The sequence below is a fragment of the Lontra canadensis genome, unplaced genomic scaffold (assembly GCF_010015895.1).
Source record: "Lontra canadensis isolate GAN:19392208 unplaced genomic scaffold, GSC_riverotter_1.0 scaffold113, whole genome shotgun sequence".
NCBI lineage: Eukaryota > Metazoa > Chordata > Mammalia > Carnivora > Mustelidae > Lontra > Lontra canadensis.
The window spans coordinates 857,802-881,002 of NW_022631107.1; the positions used below are offsets into that span (position 1 = coordinate 857,802).

Genomic DNA, 23,201 nt, shown 5'->3' on the forward strand with positions numbered 1-23,201 from the left:
TCCCATCTTGTTTCATTTTTTTCCCTCCCTACTCCCCATGGACCCGCCACCCTGCCTCTCAAATTCCTCACGTCAGAGAGATCATATGATGATTGTCTTTCTCTAAATGACTTATTTTGCTTAGCATAATGCCCTCTAGTTCCATCCATGTTGTTGCAAATGGCAAGATTCTGGGGTCTTTTTGATGGCTGCATAGTATTCCATTATATATCTATATCTATATCTATATCTATATCTATATCTATATCTATTTCTATCTATCTATCTCACATCTTCTTTATCCATTCATCTGTGGATGGGCATCTAGGTTCTTTCCATTGTTTGGCTATTGTGGACATTGCTGCTATAAACATTGGGGTGCACATGCACCTTTGGATTCCTACATTTGTATCTTTAGTGTAAATACCCAGTAGTGTGATTGCTGATTCATAGGGAAGCTCTGTTTTCAACTTTTTGAGGAAACTCCATACTGTTTTCCAGAGTAGCTGCACCAGCTTGAATTCCCACCAACAGTGTAGGAGGGTTCCCCTTTCTCTGCATCCTTGCCAACATCTGTCATTTCCTGACTTGTTAATTTTAGCCATTCTGACTGGTGTCAGGTGGTATCTCACTGTGGTTTTGATTTGTAGTTTCCTGATGCCAAGTGTTATGGAGCACTTTTTCATGTGTCTGTTGGCCATCTGGATGTAAAAGACATGAATTTGTCTTTGCTATAGTATAATGAAGTTCAGTTCTCAGTTGCCCAATATTAGGCAAAGCCGTGGAGGCCTTGTATTGAGCCAGTGGAGCCAGTGGATAGGAAAGGGAGGGCTGGGACTGAGGTGAGGCATGTGTGGTGACCAGGAACCAGAGAGTGAGGCCCTCCTTAAATTTTACACGTAGGTCCTTTGCTTGCCTTGTTTCAGTTTGAGCCCTGGGAAAACACCTAGATCCCTGAGTCGTTGCATGGAGGGAGCTGGTCTGGACTGTCTGGTTCTCTGCAGAAGACATGGTGTGAGGAAAAACAAACCTCTTTTGTATTGTGCCACTGAGATTTGGGGCTATTTTGTCTCTCCAGCTTTGCCTATCCTGTCTTGCTTACTACAAAGCAAGAACAAAAATAAGGGAAACACTATGAATAGAAAGACTAAAACAAGATAGCCAGAGCCAATGTAGTAAATTTGTAGTCTCAATAAACATGACTTGGTTATATTTCCTGATAAATGACAGACACTCAGAAAGAGCTAAAAAAAAAAAAAAATCCAATGTTAGGTACAGCAAAGTTGAAGGTAAAGGGATGGAAAAACATATCTTAGGAAAATGCAAAAAGAAAGGAAAGGAGTGGGAGCAATATCAGTATTAGACAAAATAAAATTCAAGGTAATAAAAGAAAAATGGTCATATCAATAAGCTACATATTATTCATATTGAGCTTATTCTATTTCTGACAATATAACTTCAAATACTGAAAGTAGAAACTGATTGAAAGAGAAATATTTGATGAATTTGCAACCACTGTGGGAGATTTCCATGGCTCTTTCAGAAACAGCAGTATCCAGTGTGACCAGTTTTTGAGATAAGTGTTCTTGGCAGGGCTCATGGGACACATTCATGATCACAGTTTCCCTTTGTCTCTTTGAACCTGTCCCATAGCTCTGGTTCTTTCTCTGCCTCTGGTCCCTTTACTTCGCTGATCCGTCTTAGGTAAAACAAAGTCTTCTGGTCATTTCCAGATGCGAACATGTTTTCAGGAATTGTGTAGACAGATTAACATGACTTTGATATAAAAATGGGACAAAGGTAATGTAAGAGAATTGGGATCCAAATTAAGTATTAAGAATTAGAACCCAGCCATTTAAAAAAGAAGGGATATGGCAAAAAGGAATAGATGAAAATGTTCTCAATTGATTAAAAATAACTTTCAGAAATAATGGGAAACCTCATACTTGGTGCTGAGAAACATTTTAAATGTTCTCAGTATGGTAGAGAACAGACCATATATTTGCTTAAGGAGATATTAGCCAAGATAATGAGACTAAAATTATGCAAATATTAGAGAGGAAGGGACAAAACTATGCCTTGTAGAAAATATCATTGTCTTTGGTGAAAGGCCAAGCATTGATGAAGAAACTATTACAATGAATAAAAGAATTCACTTGGCTTGGTGGCTGGGCAGAGTTCCTAATCACAAAGAGAAACCTCAGTTCCAGCCCTACCTTTTCTATCCACTGGTTCCACTGGCTCAACACAAGACGTCCACAGCTTTGCCAAGTATTGGGCAACTGAGAACTGAACTTCATTATACTATAGCAAAGACAAATTCATGTCTTTTACATCCAGATGGCCATGAAAAAGTGCTCCACAACACTTGGCATCAGGAAACTACAAATCAAAACCACAGTTTTGACACCAGTCAGAAAGGCACTTCTAGTGAGTTTTTTCATTTGATTCTCAGAACAATTTAATGAAGTATGTCTATTGGTGCCCTCTTTTTGCTAATGAGGAAAGTCTGGTTTGGGTAACTTGTGCTCACAGGTTTAAGTGGTGGAAACAGGAATTGAACCTAGGTATTTCATTCTAGAGTTTCTTCTGCTTTCCATAATAACTTAATCCATGGAAACAACAAATAAATGTAAAGTATCTGCAGGAACACCTAAATGTCCTCCCAGATCCCTACTCTTTTTTCCACAGTGGAGCATCATAGCTGGAGGAGGCTGGGCAGCTGGGGCATTTCCCAAACTCCCTTCCACCTACGTGGGGCCATGTGACCAAACTGGCCAATGGTATCAAGCAGAAATGATGTGTGTCACTTCTTGGTCAAGGTGGTTAAAGGAGGGGATATATCTTCTCTATCCTCTCTTAATCTTTGCACTGGCTAGAACTGAACACCTGAAACAGTCTTAGAAACGTAGTGTTGAAGATGGCAAAGACTTTCTCAGCCATGGGGCCTGAACAACTATGTGAAATAGAGTTTACTACATAAGACAACCAGCAAATTCATTGTGTGAAACCACTGAAATTTTGGATTTCTTTGTGATGTAAGCTAATGTTATGCTAACTAATGCAAACTAACAAGAAATGTCTAAGATGTATATGAAGAAACTTCTGAAAGTTCTTAGAAGCACACATAAGTTTGGGAGATGTGGATACCAAATTTATGGATGAGACAACTGATTACTGTAAAGATCGTAAGATCATAAAATATTATTTTTCCCACCTATCTCTAATTTCTATATACTACTCGACTAGACAATTTTATCATTTGTTTGGAAAGTTAAAATAAGAAAATAAAACAAACACATTTTAAAGAGAATAATAATAACTGATAGGAGTGTTCTGTTCCACATATCAAATATCAAAGCCTATTATAAGACTGTGATTAAATCACAAGTGGCCCTGGAACAGAAATTGGCCAGTAAGTCAGTGAAACAGACCAGGTAGATCATAAACAGATCCATGTACATGTAAGAACTTGGCAGATGACCAAGTTAACATTTAAAACCAAGAAGGGATGGAAAAATAGAAAAATGTGTAAAAAATTGCCACCCATCTTGAAAAAAATAATGCTGGGTGATTTCACTCTCGCGTTAGTCTCAAAAAAACAAAAAACAAAACAAAACAAGAAAGATAAAAACACCATAAAGGGTTGTAGGAAAATATATCTTTGGAGTTAGGGACGTTCAGAAAGGAAATTTTTCAGAAGCCTTCGCAAATATCCACAAACTCAATAACATGAAAATTAATATATAATGTATGACCAAGGTGCCATAAAGAAAGGAGAAAATACTTGCTAAATATATAGTAGGCAAATAATGAATGCCCAGAATATATTAAAAAACCACAAGACCCCTACAAATTTATAAGGAAAGGACAACCCAGTAGAAGAAGGGGCAAAGTGTATACATGTAACTCACAGAAACCTACAAAAAAGTGCTCAGTCCCACTGACAATTGGAAAAATACAAATTAAAACAATATAGGGATATAATTCCTTAACCACTAGGTTGGGAAAAGTTGAAAAGGTTGCTAATAAAAAATACTGGCCAGAGTGTGAAGAAATTGCTATGGTGGTATTTTTGGTGGTAGGCTTTATTTAAAGGGAGTTATTTTGGCAACACTGTGAAATTTAAAAAGCAGACACTCTTTGATACAATAATTCCACTTCTTCTTCCCTATCTACTCTAGGAATTAATTCACTTGTATACATAAATAGCTCTATAGGAGGGAGTTTATAGTAGCAATATTGGTAAAAGGAAAACTTGAAATAAACTCAAGAGCTCACCCAAAAGTGAACTACGGGACACTAGGAAGCAATAAAAAAAGGATCAAGTGGCTCAATTTGGACTGATACAGAGATAGACGTGATATTTAGAAATAAGACACTATTAAGGCAAAAATACAGTATTTACGATGCCATTTAGGAAGGGTGAAAGGAAAAAATCCCTGACAAAACGAAGCTGTCTTTCTGTATCTACTGTATGCCCGTAGATGCAGGGGAAAAGGTAAGAGGGTCAACACCAAACTGAAGACGGCAGGAGCCTGGGGCCGTAAGGAAGTAGGACCCAGGGGCCGCAGGGTCATATTTTACAAGGGGCTTCTACTTGAGTATGTCACAGTATCATTTACTAAGTTAAAATAGAAAAAGATGTAAATGTTGTTGCTTCAACCCTGAACGTTTTTATTTGGTTGGTTTGGGTGGGAATTTGTGTTTTCTCTGACATCCCCCTGGGTGATTTGGAAACCCTTGGCTTGAAGATTGAGCCATTGGCTACTGGAGATTGCATATGGTCTTTAATTCAGCTTTTTATGTGTTTTCTGTCATATATAATTATGTATTGAAATAAGAACATGGTGCTCGCTTCTGCAGCACGTACGTCTGGGACGACACGGAGATTAGCAGGGCTCTCTGCACAAGGATGACATGCAGATTCATGAAACATTCCATATATTTGTTAAGATGGCAGATTTTATGTTATATGCATTTTATAACAATTTTTAAAAAATGGAAGTATAAATCACTTAATTAAAACCACAGAAAAAGGTTTTGCTTAACGGGTCCCTTGGTCACTCAATCGAACGTCATCAGTCTCTGGTGAAACAAGGGCTGGTTTTTCCCTTTGTCTTCAGGGAAAACTCTAGCTTTTCTCACCATGGCAGTTTCAGGTGTGAGGAGTCTCGGCCTGGCTGTGACAGGCACAGCGAGGTTGCCTGTCGCCTGTGTCATGTTGACACGCAGCTCTCGGCACGCTGCCACTCCCTGCCACCAAGCCCCCTGTGTTGAGGCACTACCCACTCTGAACGAGAGCTCTTTCCTGATCTCGGGGAAGCCTCGGTTTACCCTCTGGTTCCTTATTCTACTTTTTTGTCCTGCTGGACACCAGACAACAGAGAGGGCTCAGGCCCATGACCATGCCCAAGGGAAGTGAACCATGAGAAGAAGGTCCTTGTGAGTAGGAAGGAGCTCAAAACTTCCTGCAGAAATACTGCTTTGCAACAGGGGGAGCTGCCCTAGAGTTGTTATCTAAACTGTGGTATAACATCTTCCACGTGTTGAATTCCAGCACACATTTGACCCCAGACGTTTCTGAGGAGAGGGCTTTCAGATTGCGGGTCTGTAGACAAAAGCCAGTTAGACTAGTTCTTGGCACCTAATGAACACAAAAATTAAATTACTATTGTCATGTCACCTATAGGTTGGCCCAGTGTGGTGGTTTCGCTCATAAGCCAGAAAACCTTTGTCACATTTAGACCCAGGAGAAGCAAGCACACCATGCTGTGACCATGGGAGAGCGATGCTCCAACTCACCTTTAAAACAAGCCTTCCCGATCTGCTTATCATCTTTCTCCTTTCTGGTTTTCCCACCCTTGCTCCCAGCTAGCAAGACGAGGACTCAACGTTGTGCTCATCAGCCGGACACTTAAGAAACTACAGGCCGCTGCCGCAGAGATTGGTGAGTGACCCCCAGGAATCAGGGAGACGTTTGTGGAGCCCACCAACCAAGTCTGCTTTGTCCTGCCTGGAGGGGCTCCATCAGCATTCCTAAGGCTGGCTGTTCTGGGGGCCTGGGGCATCGGCCCCTCTGTGGGGAGCTCATTAGACAAAGTTAAGTGCAGGACATAAGACACTATAGTGCAGCAGGGATTCCTTGGGCTAGGAGAAGGAGGAACAGACTCATGAACACATAGGTCCACTACCTCCTTTGGCCTGTTGCCTTCGTCTCCAGAGTTAGTTTGCTGACCCAGAGGTCCCAGCCGCTTTGTTGCTTCTGCTCCTCCCTTCAAAAGCAGGATCTGTTTGGGCTTCATTTCCCTATGCCAGTGCCCTGTTCCTTGCAGGAAAGTGAGGGATGAGGCTGACTGGTGGTTGTCAGAGTTTTTAAAACAGATTTGATCCACGTGCAGCTGTGCAGGTTGTACATGGTACAACTCTATGAGGCAGCATTTTTATTGCAATGTTTTATTATTATGACTCACTGTGAAGTGTTCTTAGTTAATAATAATCGTATCCCTCTTTGGGTAATTTATCTTAATAATTAATAATTAATTTAGTAATTTGGAATCTCCTTAATGCAAAAGAAGGAGTCTTCAGTTATGAAGACTTGTAAGGACTTAGACAGACTGTCAGGGAATGGCATTGTGTCCTTGGGGGAGATTTGGGACAGGAGATGGATGTGGGAGGTGTGGGGCTGGAGGCCCAGTGTCCTTCAAGTAATGAATCCTGCTTTTGTTCCATGTCCGGATATCAAAAGTACTCTGATAGGGACTAAGACATTCTTCAGTGTTTCCCCCATAATGATGCTAAGATGGGGTTTTTTGTCCTTTTGAAAACCAAGAAGTGTCTTTGGACTGAAAGCACCTCCCACTCCCCAAACTAAGCCTCAAGATCACTTCTCCTAGAAATAATCAGTTTAACCCCAAAGCTGAGCAAGCAGAAGTTGGTGAAGACCTGTTGCTTTTATACCCATGGCAAGCTTCTGCACAAGGCCAAGTCTACATGGAACAACAGACAGCATGGACGTGGAGGGAACAGGGTGTGGGTGTCTCTGGGCAAGCTAGCCTCTCTGAGCCTTAGTTTCTTCCTCTTGAAAATGGGCATAATATCTACTTTACAAGGTTGTAGAGAAGACTGAAAAAGGTACTGTGTATGTAAATGCTTTGTAAATGCTAAAGTGTTAGACAAACACAAAGGATTGCTCTGTCTAAGCCACGGGAACCCGACACTGAACAGAGGAAACATCACACTATAGACTTATAGCCGCTAGCCTGGGGGTCTCCTGCTTGAGCACGGAGCAGGGTCACTGGGAGGGCATGTAACAACAGATCCCTGGGCCCTAGTCTCAGGGTTTCTGGTTCAGTAGGTCTGGGGTGGAGCCTGAGGATTCATGTTCCTAGTTCAAGTTCAAGTTCACAATGATGCTGTTGCTGGGGCCTATGGACCCCACTTTGAGAATCACTGCATTACATTTATTTTGGTGCATGCACTTGTCACCGTAGTAACTCTTAGAAACACCAGACACCACCACTCACAAATCTTTTAGCCCATGAAGGGAGCATTGGAGAAGTCCTTAAGCAAGGGGCGGATTTGGATTCCTGTTCATTCAAGAGTAACTGTTATCTCCAACGCAGAGTGCACTACAGGGAGCAGTGTGAAGATAATACAAGCAGATTTTACCAAAGACAACATCTACGAGTATATTAGAGAAAAACTTAAAGGCTTGGAAATTGGAATTTTAGGTAAGTAAATTGCAGAATGCAAAGCTGATTGTGAGATATCAGTGAAGTGATGATCTCAGTGACACTTGGTTTTTCTGTGGTAAACTTGAACTTAACCCAGGACTGTCTTTTAAGCTATAGCATTCAACAGACTATTACAGCTCAATTTTTCAGGAGCCAAAATTTATTTATGGCTCTGGAATGCATGAAATGAACATATTTTAACCTTCCCAACCATATTTATAATGTGAAAATGGATTTTTTCCCCCACTGACATGGACATTAGATAGGAGGAGTCTCAGAAACACCTTCCTAAAGAATTAGTTTAGCAAATAGACGTTGCTGTGATTGATTGATGAAATACTGAGTCAGCATGGTTCTTTGAGAATTGACTCTGGTATTCTGGAAACAAGATAATAATAATGATAATATTTAACTTTTTTTCTGTGATAAGATATTTTATAACATATAGAGCACAGTGTAAGTCTTGTACTTGGAAGGAAGGTTTGATTTCTAAATTTCCTGTTGAATTTTAAAAACAATTATATTTTTTACCATTAAAAGTGTAAACCACATTATTGCAGAAAAACCAAAAAGAATACATGAGCACATAAAGGAGTTATAAATTTCTTTTATTTTTTATTTATTTGTCAGAGAGAGAGAGAGAGAGAATACAAGCAGGGGGAGTGGCAGGCAGAGGAAAAAGCAGTGTTGAGCAAGGAGCCCGATGCGGGACTGGATCCCAGGACTCTGGGATCCTGACCTGAGCTGAAGGCAGTCACTTAACTGACTGAGTCACCCAGGTGCCCCAAGATTTATAAATCTCTTAAAATCCCAATAGCCTGTGATAACGTTTTGATATATATCCTTCCAGACACATATACACAAATGTTCCACACGGGAATGAAATTTACATACTGTTTTGTAACTTTTTTTTAAAAAAACATACACCACAAAGGTTTCCCCCACGTCTTTAAACTTCTAGGCAGTCGCAGGGTTGAGTAAGCGTGTGGCATTCCACCAGATGGCTGCCCGGCAACCTTCCTGATACGCTCCCTATTATAGGACAATTGTTTTCCCCTCCCATTTCCTCACTGTTAGGAAATCATGTTGCAAAGAAGGGCCTTGTCTATACATTTTTTTCTGTATGTGTTTTCTTAGGAAAACTTCCCGAGAAAAGGAACTTTGGGGGTTGAATATGAACATGTTTAATGCTTTTAAGAAACTTTTGCTACCGGCTCTTCTGACATCTTTTTATTTTGCTCTATCAGTCAACAATGTCGGAATGCTTCCAAACCTTCTCCCGAGCCACTTCCTCGATACACCAGATGAGATCCAGGTGGGCCTGGGCTCTTCCTGTGGATGATGTCCTCTCAGTGTGGACTGGGCCCCCGGGCTGCGTCATCGCTAGGGCCTGGGAAGGAGAGCCTGGGAAGGTGTCCCTGGAAGACAGTCAGGCTGAAATTCTGTATCCCACATGGACGTCTGTGGTTTCTCTGTTTACATTAGTGCTTGATACGCAGGCGAAGGCACCATCTTTCATGACCATCTCTGGAATATAGACATCTTCCTTCTTCTCTGCATATCAGAACTTACCTGCCCACTGTCCCATCTTTTGGGGGTTCTGTGTTCTGTTTTAATCTTTTGGGGCTTGGTGTCAGCTCACAAATTTACATCTGTGGTTGTAAGTGGGAGAAGGCCACTTCTTTGGCTTTCTTGTCTTCCCAAGTCATAAGATTTCTTTCGGCTCCCAGCGTGGGGAAGGTCTGTGATACAAACTGCGTGTGGGGATGTTGCAAGTGTGGCAAACTTGATGGACCCATGGCTGTCACTGTGGGGTGTGAGTGCACTTAGTGTGCATTTAACAGTCCTTGAAAGCACTATTGACAGACTCTTCTCCAGGCCCTGACTTTTGAAATCATGGAGTTATTATACCCATTCTAAACAGGCTGCCATGCTGTTCCCCTGGTCCTATTTAAGCCCCAAGTCTCCTGCGTGGACCAATAACACCACCCTGCTTGGCATATCCTTGCAAAATTCCCCTCTTCCCCCCATGTCTAACCCCTTCTAACTCCCTGTTACTGGTACAAGTCTGTGTCTCTCCATTAAAAAGCCTCCATGCTTGCTTTTCTTTCCCTTTTTATGTCTACATTAGTGCTGGCTTCTATCTGTCTCTCTTCTCCTTTCCGTCTGTCCTGGGTGATTCCAGTAGTTTCTCTCTCTGGCATCTTGCAGGCCAGAACCTCTACTTTATATGACTGTTCACCTTTCTATTCTGTGTTATTGTCTTTTGGGCCCACATAGGCTAACCTTGCTTCCTCCATGTTTTCCTTTGAAATACCATGTTTTGAAGGAAAATCCCCCAATTTTGAAGGAATTAATTTGCTTCTATTCAAGATCACATTCTTCTAGAATCCCAGGGGCTATCAGATGTTTACCCGTCCTGGGGGCACTGCGCAAACACACACTTGGGCCCACTTTGTCCCCTGCTTCCGAGATCAGACGAGATCGGGTACATTCAGGATGGTATGGCTATAGACCACTTTGTCCACTTCTTAAGCACTGACTGCTTCTCAAGAGAATTTCTCCAATCCTCTGGCTAATTCGTGTTTGTGATTATTTATTACAGAATGTCATCCATTGTAACATCACCTCAGTAGTGAAGGTAAGTAGCCAATATACGTGCAAAATGCCTTAAGATTGTAGTAGCTGTTGAAATCTGGCAACTTGGTAGAATTTTTTTCTTCCCTGCAGATGACTTTGACAGTGAACTGCACTTGATTGAGAAGGCAGTAGTGGTCTTTTAATTACCTTACTCTGTTTTCATCAAGAAAATACAGTGATAAATTTATTCTCCAGAGTATCTGGATCTTATTTTTGCTTCCAGTTTTGTCACATGTCGCAACATACCAGGCTTGATGACACTGAAAGTTATTCAGGATAACAAGTCAACTTGAAAAAAAACAAATACATTCCTCTGGTTTCAGTCTTTGTTAGTAATGGAAAGCTCACTCGGTTTGGAAAAATGACAGAAGGCCTGGTTTGGATTTTCTGGACTTTTGATGTTCAATAAATATTTGTTGAAGGGAAACTCAAGTTTGTGTGTATTCTGATCTCATCTCCACCACTAGTTAGTTGGGCAGTGTTGCTGCGTAACTCCCTTGAGTTTCAGGTTCTTCATCTGCTATTGAAAGAGTGTTGAATTTTTTTTAAAAAAAGATTTTATTTATTTATTTGACAGAGAGACAGTGAGAAAGGGAACATAAGCAGGGGGAGAGGGAGGGGGAGAAACAGGCTTCTTGCTGAGGATGGAGCCCAATGCGGGGCTCCATCCATAGGACCCTGGGATCAGGACCTGAGCCAAAGGCAGACGTTTAACGACTGAGCTACCCAGGCATCTCGAAAGAGTGTTGGATTAAGGGATGTGTCAGGTGCCATTCAGAACTCAGGTTCTTTGATTCGAGTCAAGTGTATCAACATTTATAGGCATGATTATTACAAAAGGGTTCTATATTGTGCCTTTGAATGAATAAGACAAAGGCACCCCCTCTGGGCAGACAATTTGGAAAAAGGTGCTGCTTGGGATAAATGAGGCTTTTGGGTGAACACAATGTTTCCCTTTCCTTTGAATAGGGAGAGACATTCCAACTGCCTGTGAGTGAACCCTGAGCTTTCAGCTTACAGTGACTCCCACAACTGGACACCTTGTTCAGTATACAAAATTCACAACTGTGCATGGCTGTCCTTGTGACCACTCTGATTCACAGTAGTGAATCAGGTATGATCCCTGGTTTGGTGGTGCTGGGACCCCAGTTAGGGAGCAGTAGGTCTCATTTTTGTAGCTTGGCCTGGCAGAAGAGGGCTGGTTTCCCAAAGGAAAACAGGATGCTATCAAAACAAGGAGGGAGATGGGTGCTGAACAAACCACGTAAAATTATTTTTAGGTGGGTAAGTTGAGTTGATCGTTGGTCATTCTTCTGTAAAGATATTGGTATTGTATAGTTTCCTGCTCAGCTTTTATTGGTGCATACATTCTTTTTATGTTGAGCAATTGATAGTTTTTTAAAACCCCAGCTGATGTAATTATAAGTTTTATACATCCAACTGTTGTCTGCTGCCTTACCACTGAAAATTTTCCTGTTATTTTACACATTGATCTTTCAGGCTTGATCCATTTGGTCACAGGGTTTCCCAAATGTATTTGACAACCCTCTGACCCTTTAGCAGAGAATTGCTTTGACTTGTTAAAAATTTTTTTACATATATATTGGTAGGCACAAATTTCCTTAAATAGTGAAGAAAACTAATTGAAGATTAGCTTTCTAAGTACATCATGCCTCAGCTGGCCATGCTGGTTGGAACCATGACTAGTATCTCTTAGTTACCCCAAAGGAGCCATCTGGAAATAGTAGAGTTCTCTGTCGAGGGCCGAGATGCAGGAATGAGTTTGTGGGCAAAGGGAAGTTTGGGTAAGAGAATAAATTTTGGAAGCTTTGAGACAGAGAGAGACACACAAAGTCCAATGTTATCTCTCTGTTGGGATCATTTGTCAGATAAGACTAGGGAATTCAGTTGGGAGGTTTTGAGGAAATGCTGGTGCTGTCCAACCACGCTCCCATAGTGCCCTTCATGAGGTGGGCGGAACCAAGGGAAGGTAATGGCAGGATCTACTCCTTATGCTTCTCCCCCTCCCTCTAAACCCAGTATTTCAGGAGGTAGACTCTTGCCAGTCTATTCCCCACTGCTGCTCCAAGGCAGTGGAAACATTATCTGGAGGTCCCCAGGTTTGGGCTTAAGGGCCTGGCCCATGATATAGGGGCAATGGCAGGGACAGAGCCCACTTTAGGGCACTCCTGCAGGACCCCCAGACAACACAGAAAAAGAGGTGAAATTTATCTTCTGGTCCTTAGCTTCCTTTATTTTTCTGCCCTCCCCATGTGTTTGGATCCTTTCTCCTCAAACCTGCTCCTGAGACAAGGCCTGATGCCGCTCACTTGTCCTTTTGAGAACATTTTGCTCTGTGCATTTGCCTCTTCCTTAATTCTTCAAAGGGGTGCTTTGTAATTATGAATGAAATGCTCTCTTAATGGGCTATTTAAGTTCCAGAATTGGTCGGGAAGATGTCTTCTGGGGCCAGCAAATTGGGACAGGGAAAGCACTTCTCCACACTGCTGTCATTCCAACAGATAGACAGACATGGTCTGTCTATGGAGCTATTTCACAGACCACCTGCAAGCTGCTTATGTGGCTGCGGTTGGATTGAAATGTCTAGCCCGTGCCTTGTATGTGTATTGTTTGTGGACACTGGGTAGACTTCCTGATGTCCCCCGACTTGAAACTCATGGGTGAGGTTTATGATGGCCAACCCGCTTATGCCTGTCTCCCAGAATGAAGAGTATCTGGGGAACCTCAGCGGTGATCTCATGGCCAGAAGCCAATTTCCATAATTTTTCACTGCCCACATTTTCCAGGAAGATGTTCACTTTATGGGGGGAAGAAACCAGAGACCTCTAATAGTTTGCTGTTTGTCTAGATCACATTTAGTTTTAGTCAGACTCTAGTGTTGTCAGAATTACCTCCGACAAGTGTCAGCAGAATTTCAAGGCCACCTGAGAGATTAAGCTCATTTTCTGGCTTCCTCCAGGACCTGCTTCCCTAAGCCCCACTGGACACTGAGCTCCTTTGTCAGAGGGCTTAACTCTACCCCTTCTCTTATAGATGACACAGCTAATTCTGAAACACATGGAATCAAGGTAAGGTCTTCTTTTGAAAAAGCACAGAACAGCACAGCCTCCCTGGCCTGGCGGTTAGCTGACTTGGGGACTTGGGATGGGGTAAAGGGGGTGGGTGGATAGGTTTCATCTGTCTGCGGCTTTAACCAGTGGTAAAACTCCATGAAGGACATGGAGATTGCAGGAGAAATTGTAACTTTCTGGACCAGATACACAACAGATACGTGTATTTGAAGGTCAAGTGTAGCATCTACTGGAGAAAGAGAAGAGCCATTTCAGCACACATTTTATTAAAAACATTAACTCATGTTGAGCATAAAAGAAACTTCAGAGGTTGGCCTGAGATCAAGGCCATCTCTTGTTATTACTCAAATTTAGTAGTAAAAATCACCACCTATCAGTGTCTCTATTTAGACCATGGTTTTATTATCCTATTACAACACCCCTTAGGGAACTGAATTTTCTCACGTGGTATTCATTAAATGCGAATGGTTGATAGTTTTATCTTCCCTAGAGGAAGAAGGGGCTTAGCCTTATGGTCTAATTTGCAGTTGCTTGGTTTTTCCAGATTGAACTCTTCTATTTGGGAAGGATTAAAGTTACCAAATTTCAGAAGGATTAAGTAAGGACCCTGGAGACTCGTATGAGGGTTCCTGTGTGAGCAGAGGATGGACTATCAAATTCTGCCCAAGACAGGATTCTGCATTTGACATCTGTCCCGGTGTGGGTCATCTTTAGAAGTTAAAAGGGACCTTGAGTTCATGTGGTCACATTTGATAAAGAAGGGTTCCTTGCCCCTTGAGTCACGTCTGATCTGAATTGGTCCTTGGCATTTTGGAGGGGACCTCTGTTGAAGCAGAACCCCTGTTTCCAGTCACCAGCCCTTGATGTCAACTGACTGCTGAGTCATTGCTTGGTGTCGTGATCCAGGCCGTGGGGAAGTGCCACTCACAGTTCTGGGGAGCAGAACTTGTCTTGCACGTGGAAGCCTAGAGAGGATAGACTTTTCCAGTGAAATCACAGGAGCCCCTTTGCTTTCTCTTTCTCTTGTGGTATGTGCCATCAGGCAAAAGATCATTCAGAACTTTACTTCTTTGTGTTTTAGGCAGAAAGGCCTTATCTTGAACATTTCTTCCGGGGTGGCCCTCTTTCCCTGGCCTCTCTACTCCATGTATTCAGCTTCCAAGGTGAGTGACAACACGTGGCCCAAGCTTCCGTCTTCTTTCTGTTGTTTCTCCCACTTGGCATTTTCCTCTGATCATCTGGCAAGCTGATGGACAGATTGTCCAGGGCCCGTCACCAGATGTTTGGGTGCAGATTAGAAAAAGGCACAATCCCTGGGCTGATGGAACACTGCAGCAATATAGTGGGACAGGGGCAAGGCCCCATGGGACTCCAGGCCCCACTTGTCTCCTTGTCCCAGAGCCCTGCTCTCTCGCTGCCAGCAAGTAACACTGGAGATTTCTTCTGTCCTAGGGGCCTGGCCAGATGTCTCTATGTCCTAGTCCTAAAAACAAACCCTCAGAGGAGAGGATGTTCCCAGGCCAGGAGACAAGGGAGAGCTCTCCCTGGGTAGGGTCACCTGTATGCCGTAGCCCTTGGTGTGTATTGATCCCAGAATGTATGTTCCTGTTCATCAAGGGAGCTTTGCCCAGGCCAAGAACAAAGTCCTAACTCCCATCAGACAAAGTGCGCATTTTAAGGTCAAGTAAGTAGGCTCCCTGCAGTGCCCTTTGAAAGCTGAGTAAGTTGCCTCCATGACAAAGCAGGCTCTCCCCTTAGGTGTGTTCTCCTTCTTGCTCCAGGCTTTTGTGTGCACATTTTCCAAGGCACTGCAAGCAGAATATAAAAGGAAAGGAGTCATCATCCAGGTGAGGTCCACCGCTCTGGGTCCTTGGCACAGGAACTGTGGTGCCCCAGGGAGCTGGGGTCTCCGCCTCCTGCAGGTCTGGCTGGGCAGACATGGCCAGGAGGGAGTGCCTCACAGAGGCAACTGAGCCACGCTTGTGCTGCCTGCTGCTGTCCTCACCCATGCCCTGGAGAAGGAACTGGGGCAGGGTGTAAACAATTTGCAGACATTTTTTGTTCATGTTTGGGAAGAAGTTTTATGATCTACTATTGGAAATGAAAAAGGCACACTCACAGCTAAATCTTTAAAATGATGGCTGTACATACTGATGGTGTCAGCTCTGCAGGCCGCAGTGTGTAACTGCTTATTTTTCTTAGCACAACAGGAAAGATGATCAGGAATGTGTCACTCCTGGCTCCTCACTGAAGTGAGGAGAATCCAAAGAGCTTTAAATGGCTCCAGCTTTGGCTGTATGTATTAGAAAGAAGCTTCTCGCTTAAAGTTGCCAGATAAAATACAGGACGTCCAGTTCCATTTGAATTTCAGACAATAACTTTTTTTTTTTTTTTTTTAGTATCAGTATATCCCATGCAATACTTGGGATATATTATACTGAAGTTTTTTTCCCTTGATTATCTGGATTTCACTTTTAACTGTCCTGCATTTTTATTGTTAGTCTGGCCACCATGTTCTAAGAGAGAATTCATATCCTCAGTCATCCTGTGTACATTTGAACCAGCTAATGTTCTGCGTTAGTGATAGACCAGAAACCAGTTTTTCTGATTCACAGCTCTGTGCCGGTTCTCTGCCTTTCCAGTGCTCTGTTGTCAGCGGAGATCCTGTGTGACTCCTTGTGGAAGAGCAGAGCTGGAAAACAAAGGGAGAGTTAGACGAGAGGTTCACTTCTCATGGGTAGACGGATGGCTCCTGTGTTATGGCCTTTATTCCCCATTGTAGGTGCTGACCCCATATGCTGTTTCAACCCCAATGACGAAGCATCTACACACCAACATGGTAACCAAGACTGCTGATGAGTTTGTTCAAGAATCACTGAATTATGTCACTATTGGAGACGAAACCTGTGGCTGCCTCACCCACGAACTCTTGGTAACTGAGGGCTTCTTTCTCGAGGCACAGGAGACAGGTGTGCTGGCGGTCCCCGGCAGAGTTCTTCTTTGCTACTGGAGCAGCCAGCCCTGTCCTCTCATGAATTATGTCACGTGAATTATGTCATGTGAATCATGAGAAGGAGCGTGCTGTCAGAGGCCGTTCAGCTAAGCAGTCACATAGTTAGCTAGAAATATGTGGCAATGGGGGAAAGCTGCAGGCCTGAGGGCTCAGCCCAGAGATAATCCCCAGATGGACAGATACCACCCTTGGTTCACCCTCATCTCTTTCCTCAGAAAGGAAGGCGGCTTCCTGAGCTCTCGGGAAGGGCAGACCAAAGACCCAGGGAACTTCCCTGGGTGGGGCTGGGGCTGGGTGCTGCGGGTCTTCTCTGGTTCCCTGTGTTGAGAAATGTTTTAATACCTGGCTCTCCAGGAAAAAAACCCAAACACTTTGATTTGTAGGGTTTGTTGATTTCCATGGTTTAAATACTCCCCTCGTGCCTGATTGGAAGCTCCCATTGTGTTGTCACTGCCCCTGAATTTAGACATGTGCATAGTTGGTTCCTGAGAGCAAGTACAAGCTGGTTCTAGCACAACACAGACTCCTTCGAATCTGGAAGTAAGATTCGGTGGCATAGGCTCGAGGAGTTCTTGGCATCCCTGGCCTGCTTTTAGAAGCAGCCACAGGCATGAAACAAAGGTAGACTTGACTTTTGCACCCTGATACACAAACACAGTCAGGGTGGTTCTGTTTCCAGTGTCACCAAAAATTTCTAGACATCTTTACTTTCCCTTCATATGTCAACTTTCTCCTTGGCCTCATGGGCCTTTCTGTCATGGGAATTAGGTTTCTCCCCTCTCTCTTTCTCTCTCAGGTGCTAGAAGGAATACACAAAATCTTCCCAAGCATTCAGTTACCCCCTGAGACTTCTGGTGACCCTACAAGAGACACTGAGTTGTCTTGGAGGATCACTTGCTATTTTTACTGTAGAACCTCAACAATGTGCAGAATCACCAACTTAACACACACTACAAAGGGGACATGCAGAAAGAACGTAAGATCTTGATTTTGCCTGTTGCTGATCTGGTCTTTCTCCAGGTTACTACTTGCCACATGGCAGGAAAACAAATTAATGGGAAGTCCATTGAGTTTTAATTGAGTTTGATCTAGGAATCTAAACTGGATATTGAGGAAACACGCTTTTTGTCCATTAGTTAAAGCATTGAGCCTTTCTGGGAGCATGCCTTTCTCCTGCCTCTCTCACTAAGATGATATCGGGGGGAAAACTGCTGGTCCTTAAGTGTGGTTGTTGCTCCACATCTACCTGGTGCTCGTGCACCTGTGCTCTGGGACCAATGACCCTTTCTATCCATTTGACTTGGCCAGTGAACTCCCAGGTACTGAGGACTTCAGAGCCCTGAATCTCTGCTACTTCCCCCATGTAGCCACAGGCCCATGGGCCATCTGGATCTTTGGTTCATAAAGGCCCTTTTGCTTTCTCTGCTGTATCAGCATCAACATGGACTTGACTGATGCTGGAAAGTGAAATGTCAGCTCCTCTCTTGCCACACTGAGATAATGTTCTGGGGTTGCACTCTCAAAGAATGGGGGCAATATTCTCCTTTGCCCTCAGTGCTTCCCTAACTTATTTGTCACATGTTCATATTCTTCACCTGAATTCCCTGGGCCCCCCGCCCTCCACCCAGCCTAGGCCCACATATAGAAGGACACACATCCTCTAGGATGTTGATGTCGTAAATGGAACCCATCAGCATTTAAAAAATGTTTTCTTGAGACCATAGCCCATCTTGCAAGGTTATCGTCTTGCTCCACAAAGCAATTCTGGATGTCGAAAGTTGGAAAAAATTTTTGCCTTTTCTCTTTTGATTTCTTATGTGTCAAATTAAATCTCTTGTGGCAAATGGATGCCAAGAACAGACGAGGCAAGAGAGTGTTTGTGCCTACTGAAGCAAAAGAGAAAGCAAAAGAGAACACACAAGTCATTAAAGCCATTAAGGCCAATTTGAAGTTTGCTGGAATTTAGAAAAATCATTGAATCTGAAGTTTGAGCAATCAGATAGAATTGGCTGGTAAACAAGCAAAACTTCTGTTACAAAAAAGGCAAAACAAAGAGAGCATGCTCTTCACTCCTGGGGAGTTTTAGAACAGCAACTGGGCCTAGAATGGAGCCTCTGATGTAGAGTCCTTGTGGTTCTCGGGGTTACTGCTCTTAATCCTCCTAATCATCTTCTAAGACAGGTCATTTGGTTCCTGTTTTACAGTTGAGGAAACTGAAAATCAGAGCTAGATCAGATGCCCAAGGCCACTTGCCTGGTAATGGTGAAGCTAGGGTTTAAGTCCCCCTTTGTCCAATGCCATGCTTTTCCTGGTTTCTTCCACACCATCCTTCTAGGTTGGGAGGAGGTAGATAACAATGGAGACGGAAGAAGGGAACTTCTACAACATTTTCTAGGGCCCTGGAATTTTAATTTATTTTCTTTATGGCTGACTTCACTAGGTCAAAACATTTAGCTTAAGGCTAATGAAAGGGCTTGATTTTGCTGTGATATTAAAAAGCTCTAAAGGGGAGAAAAATTAAGTTCCTAAGGAAAAAGTTGTATTCACTCATGGACTTGGCTAGTGGATGAAGGGTTCTATTTGTTCCCCCAGAAGCCATCTTTGGTCCCTTGCTTTGAAATATCTCATTGAGCATAATAGTCTGAGAATCTGAGCTGTCTGAAGAATGGGAACACTCCCCGGAAAGGTCACATTTCCCTCTGGTTGAAATCCTGTTATTCGGTGGGGAGTGGGTAGGCCAAGGAATGTTGGAGGCACAGGATTACACCATGGACAAACTGATTATTTCCAGGGCCCAGACAGACGTCTTGCAGGACATGGATATGGTTTGAAGGCAAGAAGTTTTCCAATGCCTATGCCTACTGCCTGATGTGTGCATCCAACTAAGCCTTCCTGCCTTGACTTGAGGCTCCCCTCTATGACTCCCCCCAACTCTGCTGTGTTAAGCAAACGTTCAATGTTGGTGATTTATACTTTGCTGTGTCTGGATTTTGTTCATGGACTCATCAACGCATTTGTGTATCTGCCTACTATGACTCAGGCATGGTGCCAGGTGGTAAAAGCATTTCTGATTGTTTTCTGGAATCTCATTTTAGTAGAACCTTGGTAGAAAGAACACAAAGACACTGGGAGACTGAGTGCTAGGACGAGGAAGTGCGCTTGAAAAGAATGAGAAAGGAGGGTAGGGTGTTAATGCGGGACAGAGTTCTCTTAATTTAGATTTCCTCAGGGCTGGTTCTACAAGTGACGGTTTTGGTTTCTGAGAAAACTTGTTTGCTGAGAAAGGGTCGTAAGACCTTGAAATTTTAGCACAGGCCTAAAAGATCTTGCGATTTAAGTTCGGGAGTCAGAAAAATATTTTTAAAAGACGATGAATATACACTGAGATGTTTCCTTCTAATGTGCTTGCTTGTCTTTCACCCCCAATATCCATGTTTTTGTCTATTGAAGCGGAGCTTCCTGAGCCTGGTCCCGTCATGGGTTTTGTACAGCAGTGCATTCCAGAAGAAATACATGGAGTACCTCAAGCACAATTCCAACATCAAATAGTCCAAGTGAGCTGACATGCCAGCACCACACCCCTGAAGCTGGAGAGGCTGTCACAAATACAGTCCCCAAATACAACTGTTTTGTGTTTTTCTTTTTTGTTGTTGTTGGTTTTTTTTGTGTGTGTGTTTCTTTCTTTCTTTCTTTCTTTTTTTTTTTTTTTTTTTTGCCGTTTTACTTGGGCCTAGAGATCTTTGGGAAAGCAGTGGTGTAAACACATGTTTTGTGCAATAGGGTTTTCAGGCTTTGTGTGTGACAAGATGAAGGTGTCTATAGGGGAAACTGGAAGAATGTCTATGTGGGATTATAATACAAATGTGGTGAGAAGAAAGCCTTCGATATCGTGAATATTGAGAACAATTATACATGAGGCTCCTTTTATAGCTATGATAAAGCATGTTAAAAGTTACTAACTTTACCAAGACTGCTATAGTTTGGAGCACTAAGACGGGGCTCCTCGGAGACCCGGGAAGCTCTAGGGGAAGGTGTGGGGGCAACAGCTACATCACGCCAGTTTCTAAGGCCTCCCATTTCAACGAATGCAGGACCAGCTTTCTCTAGTTTATTTCTATTCGAGGTTCTATGTCAGAGTGTGTTCGTGGAAATAAAACAGAAAACTGTACATTGATAACAATGGCTGAAAAGCCATTGCTCCCGTGCAGGAACTGATATCTGCAAAAATAAGATTTTTTTTTTAGGTCTCTATGTTTTGGGGTACTGGGTGGAGGGCTTCCCTTGTCAACACAGAGAGGGTGGTGTGTTGGGGGGACTACCACCCTTCAGCTCTGGAGGGAGTCGGAGAAGGAGCATGTGTTTTGGCTGGCCTTGGTCAGTCTGCCATTGGCTTCCCCCAAGATATCGCCATGCTCTAGGCACTGCAGGTGCTTGGTGGCACTCATCTTTTCTGAGATAATTGGCATTTATGGTGTGAGAGAAGAATTAATGTACTGCTGCCCTAAATATACAAGGAGTCGTGAGATTTGGCTGGAATTTATGGAGCATTTTGATGTTTGGAGGGAAGCACAGGGTAGATAGAACATTTAAAACCTTGGTAAGCTTGGAAAATCATGGGCTGAAATGAAACCTGCTCTGGGGAAAAGACTGGGAAAAATTCATTCTAAGGTATGGGTATCTACTTAAATTATCTCAGTTATGAGTAACAATAATAACTACAGTACAGAATGTTTTTATGGTACCCATTGGTATTGGTTATTTACCCGTTGTCCTCTGTCCTAAGCCCCCGAATTTCATACTCTGATTGTTGATGTTGGGCTGGGAAATTTCCAACGCTTATGCCAGCTGGCTTTGTGTTCGATTCTCCCCATGGCGGTCAAATTTGGGAGCGTAAAAGAAGGCGAGGGCTGAGGGAAACTCCTTCCTGTTTGGATTCTTGTTACCATGCCTCTGCGGAGGGGATGGCATTAGCCAGACTCAGCACCTACATGGAAGCTGGACGTTAGCACTAGTCCCACAGTGCCCCCTTTAGGGAACTGAGCATTAAAACCATACAGAGGCTTCCCCTTGGAACACCCAGTTGCTAGAAACCCCACCTCCTCTGCTGGTTCTACCAGCCCTGCTGTTACTGATAACTGAATTACTAAGTATCCGTCCTCTTTTTGTTCTTTCAGCCTTCTGCTGCGGTGTTACCAATTACTTCTACTAAATCCCTTCTCTGTGAAATACTCAGTGTGCTTGATCCTGACTGAGACTATGCTCAGCTGATTACCTTGCCTGATCTGGGATGCAGGGTAGATGGGTGGACTTTTTTTTTTTTTTTTTTTTGATAATGAAGAATCAGAAACTCTTTATCAATCAGGGTCCCCATAGGAAACAGAAGGCATGATCAAGCAACTGGAGAAATTATTTGCAAATATGTGGGGAAGGTGTAGGGAAGTCATCAGGGACATCAGGAAGTCATCATCACCCCCCAAAGCCTGAGGGGGCTGGGAAGGGATCAATTATAGACCCCATGAGAGAGACAGAGAAAGGGAGGTGGTGGTTGGGGGAAAGAGGGGAAGAAGAAGAGGGGATGCAGAAAGAACAGGATAAGCAATACTGTTTCAGAGGAGCTGTGACCTCTAGCTGACAGATGCTGCCAGACTTTGGCCACCCCGTAGAGCGGGAGAGAGGAATAGGAACTGCGATATTGTGATTTATAATAAGAAATATTAGGTCATCCCCATTCCCATTCCTTGGAATTTCGCACGTGATAAGAGCAATAAGTTAGCCATTTGTTGTTCATAACAAGCCCCTTTCAACCACAGTTGAGTTTATGTCAATGAAGTGACTTTTGGAAAGCCCTTAAGGATGGAAGCTGGTTGCCAGGGGAACTGACCATGCGATTAGAAGGTTGGAACTTGCAGTCTTATTCCTCAACCTTTGGGGAGGGTAGAGAGGCTGGAGGTTGAGTTCAATCACCAATGACCACTAATTTGATCAATTATGCCTATGTAATGAAGGCTCTATAGACTATGGGGTTTGGAGAGCTTCCAGGTTGGTGAATAGGTGCTAAGAGGGCAGCGTGCCTGGAGAGGGCACAGAAGCTCCACGTCTCTTCCCATATACCTTGCCCTATGCATCTCTTACATCTAGCTGTTCTTGAGTTGTATTCTTTTACAATAAACTGGTAATCTAGTGAGCAAACTGTTGCCTTCAGTTCTGTGAGCCATTCCAGCAAATGACTGAACCTGGGCAGGTGTCGTGGGGACTTTCAATTTATAGCCAGTAAAGTGATCAGAAGCTCAGGTGACAACCTGCTGGCACCTAAAGTGGGGGAAGTCTTGTAGGACAGCCTTTAACCTGTGGGATCTGATGCTCTTCTCAGGTAAAGAGTGTCAGAATTGAGTTTAAATTGTAGGACACCCAGCTGGTGTCTGAAAATTGCTTGGTGTGGGGAAATCTCTCCACACATTTGATGACCAGTGTTATTGAAAGTAGAGTGTTGAGAGGAGGAACAGTAGTGTTTTTCCTTTGCAGGACCAGGTACCTCAATTTCATTCTCCTGCTGTCCTCTGGGTCTCTTGCTGGTGCTTCCCATTGGTCACATCTAACTGGAAGCTAGCTCACTGATGTAATTCACAAGGTTTGTCTCCTGAGACACCAGGCCAGAGGGTGGGGGAAGAACAGAGATTGGATTTGGAGGGGAGGGATACAACACAAATCCATATATTAAGTGCTTTTCTCAAAGTCATACCA

At 43.3% G+C, this 23,201-nt stretch overlaps 1 protein-coding gene and 1 pseudogene across 2 annotated transcripts in view; both read left to right on the forward strand.

Annotated features, from left to right (window-relative positions):
- HSD17B3 (hydroxysteroid 17-beta dehydrogenase 3) overlaps positions 1–20,025 on the forward strand; it is a 38,877-nt gene extending 18,852 nt beyond the window's left edge. Inside the window, exons 3-11 of one of the 2 annotated variants that reach the window (XM_032840496.1) lie at positions 5,854–5,929; positions 7,605–7,712; positions 8,963–9,030; positions 10,321–10,356; positions 13,410–13,444; positions 14,529–14,610; positions 15,229–15,294; positions 16,230–16,379; positions 19,911–20,025. In XM_032840496.1, the coding sequence (XP_032696387.1) occupies positions 5,854–5,929; positions 7,605–7,712; positions 8,963–9,030; positions 10,321–10,356; positions 13,410–13,444; positions 14,529–14,610; positions 15,229–15,294; positions 16,230–16,379; positions 19,911–20,009 (720 nt within the window). In that variant the 3' untranslated portion in view covers positions 20,010–20,025. The remainder of the gene's footprint in view (positions 1–5,853; positions 5,930–7,604; positions 7,713–8,962; positions 9,031–10,320; positions 10,357–13,409; positions 13,445–14,528; positions 14,611–15,228; positions 15,295–16,229; positions 16,380–19,910) is intronic. The other variant, XM_032840498.1, reaches the window with a different exon arrangement.
- LOC116856885 lies at positions 4,830–4,929 on the forward strand (annotated as a pseudogene).
- Positions 20,026–23,201: the final 3,176 nt, after the last annotated feature.